Source organism: Oryza glaberrima, chromosome 5 (assembly GCF_000147395.1).
Source record: "Oryza glaberrima chromosome 5, OglaRS2, whole genome shotgun sequence".
NCBI lineage: Eukaryota > Viridiplantae > Streptophyta > Magnoliopsida > Poales > Poaceae > Oryza > Oryza glaberrima.
In genome coordinates this window covers 16,734,823-16,750,490 of record NC_068330.1, presented here as the reverse complement: position 1 = coordinate 16,750,490, position 15,668 = coordinate 16,734,823, and the positions used below count along the sequence as shown (strand labels likewise).

At 43.0% G+C, this 15,668-nt stretch overlaps 1 protein-coding gene across 1 annotated transcript; it reads left to right on the top strand.

The window, feature by feature from the left end:
- Positions 1 to 11,978: 11,978 nt before the first annotated feature.
- On the top strand, positions 11,979 to 15,253 carry LOC127774642 (uncharacterized). The gene has a single exon (XM_052300922.1). The coding sequence runs from the start codon at positions 12,215 to 12,217 to the stop codon at positions 14,018 to 14,020; it is 1,806 nt and encodes a 601-aa protein (XP_052156882.1). The 5' UTR covers positions 11,979 to 12,214; the 3' UTR covers positions 14,021 to 15,253.
- The last annotated feature ends 415 nt before the right edge of the window (positions 15,254 to 15,668 follow it).

The following is a 15,668-nucleotide window of genomic DNA, read 5'->3' as shown; positions in this document are numbered from 1 at the left end:
GGTGGTGGAGCGCCGGGGAGGACATGGCGGCGCCGACGAGGGGGGATGAGAAGGACGACGACGAGGATGCAGCGCACGGCGGCGACGGGTGATGCGGAGGCGGCGGCGGCGGGGGATGACGAGGACGACGACGAGGATGGCGACGGAGGTGCGCCGCCCCCACTTTGCCTGTTGTCCCGACGGCGCCACACAGAGAGAGAGAGAGGGGGAGGGGGGAAGCAGCGCCGAGCGGCCGCCTCCTCATCCCCCGCCCCCGGCGCTCCGCCACCTTCTTGGCGCCGCCCGCCGCCGCCGCGTCCTCCCCCGGCGCCGCCGCCACCGCCCGCTCGTCGCCGCCGCGTGCCCGCGTCCTCCCCCGCACACCGCCGCGCGTCCTCCTTTTTGAGAGAGCAAAAGTGAGAGAGAAGAGAGAGGATGAGTGGATGAGGAGATGACATGTGGGTCCCATAATTTTTTTTATAATTAGAGTGCTGACTGGACTGCCACGCATACGCCACGTGGACCAAAACCACCGCGGATTGGGTCGAGGGGGGTAATTTGTCCGGTTTGTATAGTTGAGGGTGAAGAATGCCCGGTTTTATGGTTCGCGGGGGGACCGTAATAGTTCAGGGGGGTAATTCGTACTTTTTCCTTTTATATATATTTTATGCTGACTAGACTACCACATATAGTTTTGTATCTTCTCTCGGTCACGACATGTGGACCCTCCCCTTTTTTATATGTTATGCTGACTAGACCACCACGTGTGTATCATGTAGGACCAAAATAGTTTCGAAGTTTGTTAGGGGTTGATTCGTCAGGTAAAAAAGTTGAGGATGAAATATGTCGGATTTTTAAATAGAGGAGGGTTAATTCGTCCTGTCACATAGTTTTGGAGGTAATTCGAACTTTTTCCACTACCAAAATACCAATTGACGGCAGCAATTGGACATTTTACTTCACATGAGTTTTTACACGAGTGCTGATGAAACGCACCAAATTCAAAATCGCTCACAAATGTGATAATGGAATATACCATGTCCGAAACAAACGTTCTAGTTTTTGCTGGAAGGCCGTGAGCAAGAAAAACGACAGCTGCGGACACCACGATCGACTGTCATTTGGCAGCGCGCAAGTTGGCAAAAAGAAAATTGTAGGAAATGTTCAGGGTGTGCACCTCAACCACGTGACAGCTGACGGTGCGAACCTTTAGCTGTGGAGCAGGGAACATTTCAAGTGGAGTAGAGTTGCACTATACAAAATAGCAACGACGAGCTGGAGGCATGATTTTGTCGGCTCAATACTGGATAATAAAATGGACAACAGCTTACAGCTTCATCTTGCGTGCCCTTCACTCGTTGGACCCTCTTTTATCTAGGCTTAGGTTAGGCCTCATTTGGAATTGAAAGACCAAATTTCTTGGTCCAATAGGCCCATCATGGTTGGTGTGTACCGGGATTTGGAAATAAGTTCACTTTAAGCCCCTCTTTTTGATGTCGAGTTTGAATCACGTCCTTCAACTGCGATTGAGATATAATGTGTCTCTCAACTCTTAAAACCTGTACAAGCAAAATCCTAAGGCAGTATTATGCGCATGCCTGGTTTTGGCTGACGTGGTGCTGAGTCAGTGTGCGACCCAGGTAGCCTTACATGTCAGCGGCCAGTCTTCTACTCCTCTCTCCACCTCTTCCCTTCTGCCTTCTCTTTCCCATATCATCTGAGGCCTCCCTCCAGGCGACGATCGATGTGGAGAAGTGCGGTAAGCAATGGGCAGCGGCCGGTAGGACAAGAGCTAGGCGGTGATGGTGTCACTGAGCTAGACCAATCGCTAGACTGGAAGACGACGGGTGATCCTGTTGTCCTCATCTGAGAGAGTGGAGGAAGAAGAGCCATGTCGTGTTCCTCAGGCTTCAGCCTCTCAAGGGGTGAAAGTGTGTGAGGACGGTGTAGGTGGGCTCGCCGAGGCAACAACGAAAGTCGTGCAAAGCCAACACAAGGTGTGGTGGTGGACATTGCGGCTTCAAAGGAGGTGAGGTAGAAGCTCACCATTACGACGGGGAAGGAGGGGAGGAAGAGGGCCGCGGTAGTGTAGGTGTGACACTCCCATGTTGACGAGCCTCTGTCCACTCCTTGAGTGTTCGCCTCTACTCCCCAAGCAGGTGCCCACTCTATGCCTCAAAAGATAGTGCCCCGCTTGATCTCCTGGCCATCAAGATGGAGCCCGAGGATAGTCGTGCTCAGCGGTGGCAGCAGCCCAGGAGGATGGGACCGCGCGACACCCGACCTTGTTGAGTTCCCCCATTTCCGCTGCCATAGCCCAAGAAAACACGGATGGAGTTGGAGCTCACGTGTCCTCACACGTTCCCTTGTCCTTTGTCCTCACGTGTTGCCACTGCCTCTTTCTCCCTCATTTCACCACGTTGTTGCCATATCGATCTAGCCCTTAAAGCCAACGGCTTCTATCCTAGGATTGGTAGAGGAGTGGATGAGGGAGGTCGGCACGAGCTTGGTGTGGAGGGGAGCTCGGTACAAAGGAAGCTTGGTGCGGGGTGGCCACGAGCGCCGGTGAAGAGCTCGACACTAATGGCCATGATACGCTTGTCAATCTTAGGGCCGATGTAGATGGGGGCCGACACCGAGGAAGGATGATAGAAGGCCAATGAGCTTAGAAGAGAAGATGGGTAAGAGAGAAGAGAGGAGGAGAATATGGGTTATGACATATGAGTCCCACTTATTTATTTTATTTTCTCCAAACGATCCCGCAACATGTGGGTCCTACTAATGGTTTTAATTTTTATCTTCTTCTATTACTCCATCTACTTTTGATAGTCATATTTCCAAATCTGAAAAATTTATTTTTGATAGGCATATTTCAATCCAACAACTTATCATCTTAATAGCTTTCTTGTATTTAATGCGTGACTCTCTATTCTTCCACACAAGATTGGCTATATGGGCATCGAGAAATGTAAATATTAATGAATCGCTTTTTTACGAGGAATAACTAGTAGCATATATAAATGGATGATAAGTAGAATCACTTATCCTTGGTCTGTGTGTCAAGATGAAATATGACTATCAAAAGTAGATGGAGGGAGTACCACATAAGCGCTACATGGGATAAATATCAAGTCAAACAACACACGTCGGTGTCACGTCAATCAAAACCACTCACAATACTTCTGACGAACATAATTTACACCGGTTTTAGAAGTTGGATATGGAGAAACGCCCAGGGGTTTTCCGGCTAGCTCCACAAGATGGTCGGCTAGCCGTTCTGGGTTTGATGCCTTGCCCCTTCTTCTATTTAATTAATATTAGGTTATTCCATAATATTCACTCACGTTTCTAGAAGTTGGGGATGATCTATACTCGGTTTTGCGGCTGAAGGGATGTGATTTAAACTCAACTTGTAGTTGAGGAACGTGTAGTGGACATTTCCCCGGGATTTCAGCTCAGACTCCCAGCCGGTCCACATGGATAGGCCGGAATTTTGGCCTGGGATTTCAGCTCAGACTCCTAGCCCGTCCACATGTATAGGCCGGAATTTCGGCCTCCCGAACAGGGCCAGGGGTTGGCGACGAGCTGACCTGACGGACTAAAAGTTCGTTCACGTGGGCTCCAAAGAACAAATGGGCTTATTTGAGGGAGTCAAATGGGCTTATTCCGCTTTAAAATGCCCCGAGAGCTTTTTGGGCGCAATAATTATCTGCCCAGTGTCAAGACGCTTGCTCTCCTAGTGAACAAAAGAAGGACGCCTGCTCTCTTCTGAGTTCTGAGAGATCTTTGTGTTGCCTTTTTTTTTTTCTTTGCAAAGAAGAGTTGGTCGCCTCTTCAACCGAATTTTCTTTTAGTTGTGGAATTTATCTAACATTCAACCAAGTTTCTAAGTATTTGTACTACCTTTTTACTACGAATCTAACAGAGGATCTGTATAGATTTGTTGTTCTAAAATAGACTTATTCTAGATTATTAGTTTGTAACATTTTAGCATGGAGAAAGTATAGGCCTGTTTAGATCCTCTAAAATGGCAAAAGTTTTACCGCTTTGAATCACTTTTTAGCAAAATAGATCTAAATACTAGTAGTAAAAAGTAGGCAAATTGGCATTTATCATTTGGGAGTCCATAGTAACAAATTTGGCAAAAAAGCATCAGGCTCCGTGCATGAGAGAGGCATAAGCAATTAATGGCAAAATTTTATCATGCATATAAACACAAATTTATAAAATTACAATGTCAAATCTTTTACCACCAAAATTTTTATCAAAAAATTTACCGCAACAAATTGATCTAAAGAGGCCCTGGCCATGATCAGCTAGTTCAGCCCTGGCCTTGAGAAAGCCAGCTGAAACACAATCACATCCCAACAAAACGGACAGCTTGAGTTTTCTGTTAGGCAGGCGCCATGTGGAATAACAGAGCGAAAGAGCAAGAAAACAAGACTACAAGAGGGAGATAGCTGTTCTCAAAAAAAGAAAAAAGAAAAAAGAGGGAGATAGCTGGGCGTCGATCAGTCGGTGATTTCTGTCGTATATCACGCAGCCTGATTTGCGACTTTAAGGTTGCTAGAGCCCTAGCATTGGGCATTGCTTCGTTTGCTTGTCAACCTGCTTTCTGTCTTCCACGTTCAATCCCATCGTGCAAACTGGTTTGAAAGTGTTCCCACGTCATAAAGAACTTCCTCTCTTTCGTTTTTTCTTACTCACTGAAAATAACTAGCACTATTATTCCTTGTGAAGTGTAGTAATTGATTATATATAGTTATGGTAGATAGTAACACTGATTGCAAAGTATGATAGCCAGTGATAAATTAAAAAATAATAGCGAGGGATCCGAATAAACCAAACAAATCTATAATTACTTTTCTATCTACATATGTAAAAATAATTTAGTGATGGTTTCATGTAATCTCATATGATTTTTGCATCGGTAGTGAAGGCTTAAGTCCCGTCGCCCCCATGCTAATTCCGCCCTTGGCTATAGCCCATGAAGCAGCATATAGGCTCCGTTTGTTTCCACTTTAAAAAGTGGATTAAGTTTTGGATATTCGTGGCACGCTTTTCAAACTGCTAAACGGTATGTTTTGTGTGAAAACTTTCTATATGAAAGTTGTTTTCTAAAATATCAGATTAATCCATTTTTCAAGTTTACAATAATTAAAACTGAATTAATTAAATATTATTATCATTTCATTCTACTTGAAATCTTTAAGATATTCAAATACCGCCGTAGTATAGCCAGAGTACTTCGGTTTACTTCTGCACACTATAGATCCATTACTGTAGCTCTGTTCCAATTCATCTAGGTCGTTAGTTGCAGATTCGGCGGTGAGGATGCCAGTTAAGGATCAAAATTCCTTGCCTTGAGACAAAGAAATCATTGCCCATTATGAGGATGGAAAAGCTATCATTGGTAGCTGTCGATCAACTAACTGAGAGCACCATATTAATTGTACGATAGGAGGAATCATGCCATGGAGGAAATTATCTGGGGTCCACAAGGAGTAGGTCGCAAAGTTAACGTGCAATAAAGACGACATACAGGAAAACGGCATTACCAGTCCTACTAGCGTGGGAGTGGCACCCTCACTGCCACTTTTTAGTACGTTTTTACCAAAACTCTCCGGCAATCTCCTCTAAAATGGTGGTAATCATGCATGCAATTAAGAAAAGGAAAAGCTAATGACTTTCGATCGTTTGTCAAAAGTCTCAAAGAGCGAGGGAAAACAGTCTATTTGGATTTCTTTTTCTGAAAACTCTCACCGATGCCACGGTACCTATATAATAGCATGTAAAGCCAACTATAAACATATTTTAAAAAGATAAAAGAGAAGATATAAGAATACCGGGCTACAGATTTGTAGCCAGCTGTAGCACGAACTTTAAGACGCATGTGTGTATGATAGGTGAGACCACATGTTGATTGTGCAATATATGTTTATAGGTAATTTATTATATTATTAAAACAGCTTTGAAAGGAGGCACCACATTCGCTATGGAGGCTAGAAATTCTCACATCAATCGAAGAAAAAGATAAAATCTACACCATTAGATCGTGATAGTCCTAAATTATAACGGTTGAGATTTAATAAGGCTACAAATAATTTTTGGGAACTAACCTCAATGCAGTAGAAAACTAAAAAGCTACATGGGACTCGGCCGATCAATGTTTGTATCTGTCTACGTATACTAGGAAACATAAATTAATTAGGAGTAGGCTTTTGACGTATGGGTGTTGGTCCTGTTGAAGCCTGTAATCGGATTAGGACTCGGGCATACATATTTGGATGCATATGGCGCTAGAGCCTGTAATCTGTAATGAGAGTCATGCAAATTCACCATATATATACACCCATGCATTGATAGGAGAATAGGAACAACTAAGGACGTGTCTACAGCGAGACTGTTCTCTGTATGGTCATAACCAGCTAAGTGCATGTATTTTTTTTCTAATAGAATTTTTTCTTAGATTACTCATCCGATTTACGATCCGATTACACCATTGTGTTCATAACAATTAAATCTTTATAACAAGATCTTACATGACTATATTTTTATGAAAAAATAGAAATTACTTTTATAATATATCTAAATTACTTTTAGATTTCATTAAATTACTTCTTAGTCACAAAAGTAATTTAATAAAGCCTGAAAGTAATTTACCTATATTATGGAAGTAACTTAATACAAAAGTGAACTAACTTGTTACGACATTAAAAGAAATCTATACATTCATGTTGTGAATTGTTTATTTTATAATCATTTTTAATCAATGACGTAATTTGTACTGATTAAATTTAATTTTTATATAGACTCATGTTTTTATCTCCATAATGGATTTACTTTTAATATCCTGATAAAGTTACTTTCTTTTTGTTCTACCTTACTTCTATAATATATGTAAATTACTTTTAGGCTTTATTAAATTTACTTTTATGGGTCTAAGAAGTAATTTAGTGAAATCTAAAAGTAATTTAGATATATTATAAGAGTAATTTCTATTTTTTCATCAAAATATAATCATGTGAGATCTTGTTATAAAGATTCAATTCTTACGAATACAACGGTGTAATCGGATCGTAGATCGGATGATTAGTTTAAGAGAAAATTGTTTTTGAAGCTGGCGTAGCGTAGAGCATCACATGGCTTCCAATTTGAATTCCTCTAAATGATGCCACGTCCGTAAACCACCAGGTCATGTACGGAAGCACCAGCACTTGTGGCATCAGACGGCAGATGAACGTGTCGCGCGATAAGGCAAAACAGAGAGCGCGCACGAATTAGATTTTGCCAACAACTAAACAGTACATACATATAGCATACCATATGCTGTATGCACAAGCCTAGCAGTAAAGGCCATATACATATGGCGGCACTGGCTTATGATTAATTAGGCAATCTAAATGCAAAACGCCAGCGGCTAAAGATATGTGCGTAATTCAATATGTACTTAATTAATAATTTCATAAAAGATGAGTCGTCGCAGGAAAGATAATTTTATGTCATAAGACCTTCACCTTCATGGCAGCTTCATCAGTCAGAAGTGCAATCTGATATATGTGCGCACTTTTGGGTAGAAGGGAAAAAATAATTTTAATTCGATAAAAAGAATATTAAAAGAATATATCTGGAAAACAAGACAAGATTAATTAAAATTCGAAAATAATAAAATAAATTTCAACATTAGAAAAAATGTAATAGTTTATGCAGGAATACCATTTAGAAATAGCTAAAATTCATAATTAAAAATAAGAAATGTTGCAAGAAGATACCATCTTAAATGAAACATGAGATTGATTAATTAAAATTTGGAGTAAAAATAAAATAAATTCTGAAATTGTAAAATAAAATTGAGATTTTAAGTAGGAATACAATTTATAAATAATAGAAAATTTAGAATGAAAATTATCACATTAATATAATAAAAGGAAGAGTTAAAGTTCAAGTAGAAATATAATTTAGAAATAATTTAATCGGATAAAAATATATTTTGAAAGAATTGTATATCTAGAACACCACAAGAGATTACTTCAAATTCCAAATCAAAAGTAAAGTAAATTCCAAAATCAGAAAAATAAAAATGAGAGTTCGAATACAATGTACAAATTACTGAAATTCTGAATAAAAATGAGGAATATTAAAAGATGAGACCATATAAAACATAACTCGAGGCTACCTAAAATTCAAAATAACAAATAAAATAAATTCTATAAAATTATTAAGACGACAAGCCAAGAGGGGACAAAGGAGTAGAGAAATGATGGCTAGCGAAACTTCAAAACTATATAAAAGAAAAAAAACCCAACAATGATCATGTTTAATTTTTAAAATCCCAGTGATAATAAAGAGGAGTAACAATGTTCTGATTGTAAAGAGTAATGTGGCGGCTATTGAAGGGACATCTGAAAAATATAAAATAGAACCCCAATGACAATTATCTTTGAAACTTTTTAATCTCAATAGCAATAAACAAAAGGGGTGGATGGCAGGTTGTAAAGGAGTGGGACGTCTAGAAACTTAAAAAAGGAACCCCAACGATGATCAATTTCAATGTTTCAAATCCTAACGACAATAAAAAAAGTGGCAATGGACGCGTCGTAAAGAAGTAGTGTGGCGACGTTTTACGAAATTTCTAACAGCTATAAAAGAAAACCTGGCGAGACAACTATAAAAAAATAAAGAATATTAAAAGAATAGTCCATATAGAACATAACTCGAGATTAACTAAAATTCAAAATAAAAATATAAAATAAAATCCAAAATTAGAAAAAGAAAAATAAGAGTTAAATTAGGAATACAATTTATAAATAACTAAAATTTGGATTTAAAATAAAGACCATTGGAAGAGATCACTTAGAACACATTACGAGATTAAGTAAAATTCAGAATAAAAATAAACTAAATTCCGAAAATAGAAAAAAAATTATGAGAGTTCAAGTATGAATACAACCTACAAATAAAAAAAGTAATGGAATGAAAAATATGGAATTTAAAAAATAGTTTATCTAGAACACAACGATAACAAATAACAATAAAGAGATGAGAAGAAACAAACCCGTAAAGAATTAGGGTGGTGGCAATTGATAGGACATATAAAAACTATAAATAAAGCCCAAATAGAATCATAATGATGATTAAGAGGAGGGACAATGGGCATGCCATTAAGCATAATAGTCACGGCGGTTGACAAGTCTTCTAAAAAGTAAAAAGTAAACCCAAATAATACATGTTCGATTTTTCAAATTTCAATGAAAATAAAAATGGAAGGCAGCGGGCGGGTCGTAGAGGGGTACAGTGGTGAAGCCGCTGATGATTTCGTGAGACTTATAGAAAGTAAAAAATGAACCCCAATAATAATTATGTTTGATATTTAAAATCCCAAAGAAAATAAAGAGAGTAGGCAGTAGGCAGGCTGTGGAAGTGTACAATGGTAGTGTTTGACAACACTTCTAAAAATTATAAAAATGAAACCCAATGAGATAATGAACTCTAAAACTACAAGGTTTAAATTTTAAAGCTTCCAAGGAAAATGAATAGAAACCGTGGCAAATTGAGCAACAAAGGAGTAAGGGGTAGCAACTGGTGTAACTTTTAAAAACTATACAAAAAAATGGGATATTAAGGTTCGGTCTTTCAAAGTCTTAAGAAAACGAGATAGCTATTTAACAAATTTTATATAAAATCATATGTAAAAAAAATAATTTTACATGGGTGCTAGCCACGCAATTGCGCGGGCCACCTTGCTAGTTATTGTATGAATTGGCTATTAAGTTGATTATAGATGATTTAGAGCCAACAATTGACTATACTATTAAACTTGCTCTAACGGATTGTTTGTAAATCACTTCCAAGTTCCAGAATTTGCTAAGGGCTCCTTCGGAATGAATTTTAAATATAGAAATTTTCCTAGAAGGTTCTATGAATTGTAGGAATGGGCTCTAAAATTCCTGTAGGGTTAAGAGTGTGTTTAGTTCACGCCAAAATTAGAAGTTTGGTTGAAATTGGAACGATGTGACGGAAAAGTTGAAAGTTTGTGTGTGTAGAAAAGTTTTGATGTGATGGAAAAGTTGAAAGTTTGAAGAAAAATTTTGAAACTAAACTCGGCCTTGGTTCATTTCCTGTGCTTTTTATTCTCCTTACGAACGCAAGAATTTGAAAACAAATGAATAGAAAAAAACACATATTTATGTTTTTATTTGCTGTAGGATTCGGCTGGTTACGACTTATGACACTTTAATTACTAGTTTCATAGTTCTAAGAAAAATACTAGTTTCATCGAATAAGGGTGTTTACCATGCCAATTGTTTTTTCTCCTATCAATACATTTTCTCCTATGCCAAACGAGTCCGGCTTAATGCAGCACTTTTGGCGCATGACAATTGAAATATCATTCTATTGTATGTCATGACCGATTTCTTACCACTGTTTTGACATTTTTCAAAGAACAAATAGTGAAAAGCACGAATCGTATTAATAGAAGCTTTGCACAAGGCAATTCATCCTTTTTGTAGTGTTCGTCTGGTGGAAGCGTGGAGCCACCGCTGATGGCCATTAGGGAACTTCGACCGAATAGGGTGTTTTCTATGCCTAATGTTTTAGTGGATTTCCAAATTTTCTTGACCCACCCAATGCTCTACTCGCAAATAAAAGTAGTAATACTCTCTTCATGCTAAAATATAAGATAAAATCAATTTTCTCCTTATATCCACACATTAACTAACACTTCTTCTTGTACTCTAAATTTAATATGTTTTAAATCCTTTACCATTAAGCTTTCTAATCATATTGCTTATATGCATGGATGTAATCTAACCGGGAACATATCCTATGCACGTAAGCTTCACGTGCACACTCCAGCACATCAACTAGCATATGTCATAGAAAGTTCTAAAAAAAATGGATACATACTTTCAATAATATTACACCAACGTATAAAATCTTATTTTCAAATATATTATATTTTAGCCGTAAAAAATGACATTTTTTTAGCTAAAAATTGTCAGATTTTTCATTTTTACAGCTAAAATATAATGAATTTAAATGTGAGACTTTGCAGATATATGCAATACTATTTGGAGTATATGTTTAATTTTTTCTAAAATTTTCTATGATATTTGTTATTTGGTGTGCATGGAAAATTTGTGTGTATAGGATATGTTCCTTACTGAGAAAGTAATTAATTTTTTTCTAATATTTGTGTTAGCCGTTAGGGCTTGTTGAGATATGAGGATGAAGGGCGTACTCTCACCAAACTCGCCCTGCGCCAGGCGCCAGACAACTGCCAACCCCCATCAGCGCACCATACCACATTCACACCCATCACTGCGGAAACCGAACCACTCCCAAGTCCCAACCGAAAAAGACGGCAAAGCTCACCGCAAACACACCACCAACATCGCAAGATCATCGGTCTCGCGGTCTCGCCTCGCGCCAGCCCGACGAACCAACCAACCAACCAACTTTCTCCCACCGGCCACCGCGCGTCTCTTGCCACGACGGCCACCACTCACCGAAGAAGAAAGCTACGATCCCCAGTGATCGCGCGGGAATCGCGTCCGAAGACGAAAGCCGCGAACCGGGAGACAGGCAAAAGCGTCGCGCACTTGAGCTGAGCACCGATGGCAAAAGCGTTGAGGTGAGCCGCACCGAGTCAGGAGGGTCAAACGGATGGCCTCGAGGACGGACGCCTGGACCACGCGCGCGAGGGACCCCCCCCCCAGCAGCACATCTCTCCGTGCCGACTGCCGAGGCAGGGACAACGAACACCCACACACATACACACACAGATGCCCAACACCCGCCTAGAACGGCTAAAAAGGTGAAGATAGAAAAGAGGAGGGGAGGCACAGTGGCACGACGGATTCCGGCCTAGGATCCTCTGCGTCGCTTGCGAACGCAGGCGCTGTACATTCCCCTCGTCAAAAAAACCACCTAAACGCTTTTTTTTTTTCGAGCTCTCTCGTGATGTAAAGCACATGCATTTTTCGGTGCAACAGAAAAGATCCATTTAACACGTCGTCTCGTCCCCCTTCTTCCTTCTCCCTCCAACGACTCGGTGTGTCGCGTTCGCTGCAAACCCCCCAAAAGAACGCAACGCACCGAGTAATCCGGCGCAGCAGCTCGCACCACCACAACCCCCCCTCCTCTCCTCTCCCCGCGCGACCAGCTCGAACGGATGCGAGGCCACGCCACGGGTCCCGAGTAGGGAACCCCCCCTTCCACGCCCCCCCCGGCAATGTCGGCGCACCACCCGCCGCACGGCATCGCCGCCGGGGACGCCAGGAAGGCCCACCACCTCGGCGGCGACCCCAAGAACCTGTCGTGGTGCGGCGTCGGCGTCGGCGACCACCATTTCCTCCCCAGGAAGCTCGTCGGGGGCGGCGGCCCCTCCGCGGCGAAGCTCGCGTTCGTGTCCTTCCTCGCTGTCATCCTCGTCCTCGCCGTCGACCTGTCCCTCACCGGCGCCGGGGCGAACCGGCGGCTGCGGCTCCAATACCTGCATTACATCGGCGACGGCGGCGGGGGTGGCGGTGGTGGCGGGGTTGGTGGCGGTGGCGAAGAGGCCAAGAACAACGAGCTTCCTTGGCTCTCCGTGCCGGACCCGTCCAACTTCACGGAGGAGCTCATCGACCGGTGGCTGACGCCCGGGGGGACTCCGTGCCGCGACTCCCGTACGGCGAACATCTCCATCCCTGTTCTTGACGACGCCGCGGCGGCGGGCGAGGTGACCACGCTGGGCTCCGCCGAGATCCACGAGTTCACGTTCTGGGCGCTCGACGACGCCGGCCAGCGGCGCTGCCTTGGCGGGGACTTCTTCGAGATCGATCTCGCCGGGGACGAGTGGAAGTCGCGGCCCCCCGTCGTGGACCACGGCGATGGCTCCTACTCCTTCCGCCTCCAGGTCGCGCCGCGCTTCGCCGAGGGGGATTTCCGCCTCTCTATCATCCTCCTGTTCCGCAGCTTCGAGGGCCTCAAGTTCTCCTCCCTGAGGTTCAAGTACCACGCCGAGATGCGCCGGATTCCCCTCCTGTTCGGGCCGAGCAACTCCACGCGCTTCCTCCCGGCATTGGAGACCTGCCGCGCCGCGGACTTCGCGCGCGACGTGTGGTCCGGCCGCTGGACGCGCCTCGCCAAGAACGACAGCTGCGAGGAGGTGGACGACGCCGGCAGGTACCGGTGCCTGGAGCCGCAGCACCCATGCGAGGCGCCATGGTGCGCGGGGCCACTGGGCGCGCTGGAGAGCAACGGGTGGGTCTACTCGGCGCACTGCTCGTTCAGCCTCTTCACGGCCGACGCGGCGTGGCGGTGCCTGGACGGCAAGTGGCTCTTCTTCTGGGGCGACTCCAACCACGTCGACACCATCCGCAACCTCCTGACCTTCGTCCTCGGCGTCACGAACACGTCCACCGTGACGCGCCGGTTCGACGCCGCGTTCACGAACCCCAGTGGCGGGCCGGGGACTGTGAGGATCACGAGCATTTTCAATGGCCACTGGAACATGAGCATGAACTATCTTGGTCTGCATTCCCTCCGGAACAAGGGGTTCCAGCATCTTGTCCGTTCATACTTCTTGGCTGAGGACCGTGCCCCGGACATTGTCATCCTCAACTCTGGCCTGCACGACGGGTGCTACTGGACCAGCGTCCGCGCGTATGTGCAGGCTGCTGAGTATGCTGCACAATTCTGGGCTGGAGTTATGGCTGAAGTGCGGTCGCGTGGGCATGCCGTGCCGAGGATGTTCTACCGAACGACCATCGCGACCGGCGGGTATGCTCGGGACCTGGCATTCAATCCTAGCAAGATGGAGGCGTTCAATGGGGTGCTCGTCGAGAAGTTGAGGCGTCATGGGGTGCTCACTGGTGGGTTGATCGACAACTTCGATATGACCTTCCCATGGCACTATGACAATCGTTGCAATGATGGTGTTCACTATGGGCGTGCACCGGCGAAGTTGTTATGGCGGGATGGCAAGGTCGGGCACCAGTATTTCGTGGACCTCATGCTGGGGCATGTGCTCCTCAATGCCATCTGCAATGGATGAAGGTTCTTGCTTCCATGCTCAGTAAGTTTGTGCGGCTCAATCGTGTACACTAGAGTAGGATCCTCAGGGAATTGAATTTGCTTAGATGAAATTACTGGCATTGAATCAATTCCAGTTCCTGATATCATGTGTACATCGGATATGGGGGTGGGGCCTTAGCTGAAGCATGTATAGTGAGACATCTGATCTTTCGGCTATGTTGTTGGTTGGGATTTACTCTAGTGGGCGAGGAAGATCGAGTTCGATCGGAGCTAGTTATGAGTGAAAATCAGGTACATGTAAATACATACCAAGGCTGCTTGAGGAGGCTTAATGGATATACGAATTTAGTAGGTTATATGGTATTGTTTGTTCCTATATATAGGAATTTAGTAGGTTATATGGTATTGTTTGTTCCTATATACTAGTAACGTTCAGTTGCTTATTGTTATGTCTGTGGTTGCACCTTGCAAGTACCGAAATGGTACATTGTTGAGTGTCTTATGGTGTTCTTATAGATATATTCCAATTTGTTGTGTGGGATTGAAGCAATATCGCTGTGATGAGCAGAAAAGGGCAAGGTATGAGATAGTTTAATTGGTGTTTCCTTTTGAAGTTACGAGCTTGGTCAGAAGTGAGCCTACAAAACTTGTGTACTATATTCATTTCCAAATATCTGCCAAGTGAACAAACATGAGAATGTGGCATGAAGTATATAGAAAGAGGATTCAAGCAGTTCCCTAGTAGCAATATAACAATGTGGATGCAGTACTTATCTAGTTAAAATCAGTGCCTGCAAATACATGATAGGAAAGATTTCATATGAAAGTTTATTTCATATACAGCTTGAGTAGATCAGATTGAGTCTGTGTTTGTAATCTTCAGGTTCTTTGTTCTTTGTGTGGCTTGCAAGGTGGTAGTATGCAGGTAGAGAAAATGAGAAACGCTTCACTGTTGAGTGCCTTCGGGTGTTTCTACATTATTGGTGTTCCTTGAGTGAAGCAGCATCAAACATTTGTCGAACAGGATGACCTGATATTTTAACAGGAATGGCCTCATGTTCAGAGTACTTCAAACATCAGATTTCGTTTCATATGTACAGTTTTGGTCAGATGTTGTGCCTGGAAATCAGGTTCGCTTTGTTACATCCCAATCAAGCGGTACACGCAATAATAGCCTAATGATCTGGTCTGGTAATCTAATCAAGCAGTGTGCAATCGCAACGAGAGAATCTGATTCGGGCGAGTGATGGCAAAGATGTTTAGCTGTTTGGAGCTCAGAGTACTGTACATACTACCTCAGAGCTACAGTCTCGGTCAGAGTCTGTGCCTGTAAAGCAGGCGTGCTTTGCGACATTCCCAATCTAGCTGTACACTGCTAACCATAATGTGCTAAAAAGTCAAGCTTAAGGAATAAATATATTCTTAAGACACACCTTATACATTGTGCAAGTCAGCAATAGGAAAAAATTTCTTATGATGCACCTCAAGCTTACAACTAGCCATAGTGAATAAACAAGTATTTTTGTCTCCTACACATCCTCTCTCTCTCCCTACTATTTTAAAGAAGTTGGCAGCCATCTTAATTTTTTTTATTTTGTAGTGGGACCCATGTTAAAAACCATATACATTGTGCATCATACCATAAGAAATGCTAACTATTCATGGGT

Coding starts and splice junctions, on each gene's coding strand:
- LOC127774642 (XM_052300922.1), top strand. CDS start 12,215: ATGTCGGCGCACCACCCGCCGCACGGCATCGCCGCCGGGGACGCCAGG.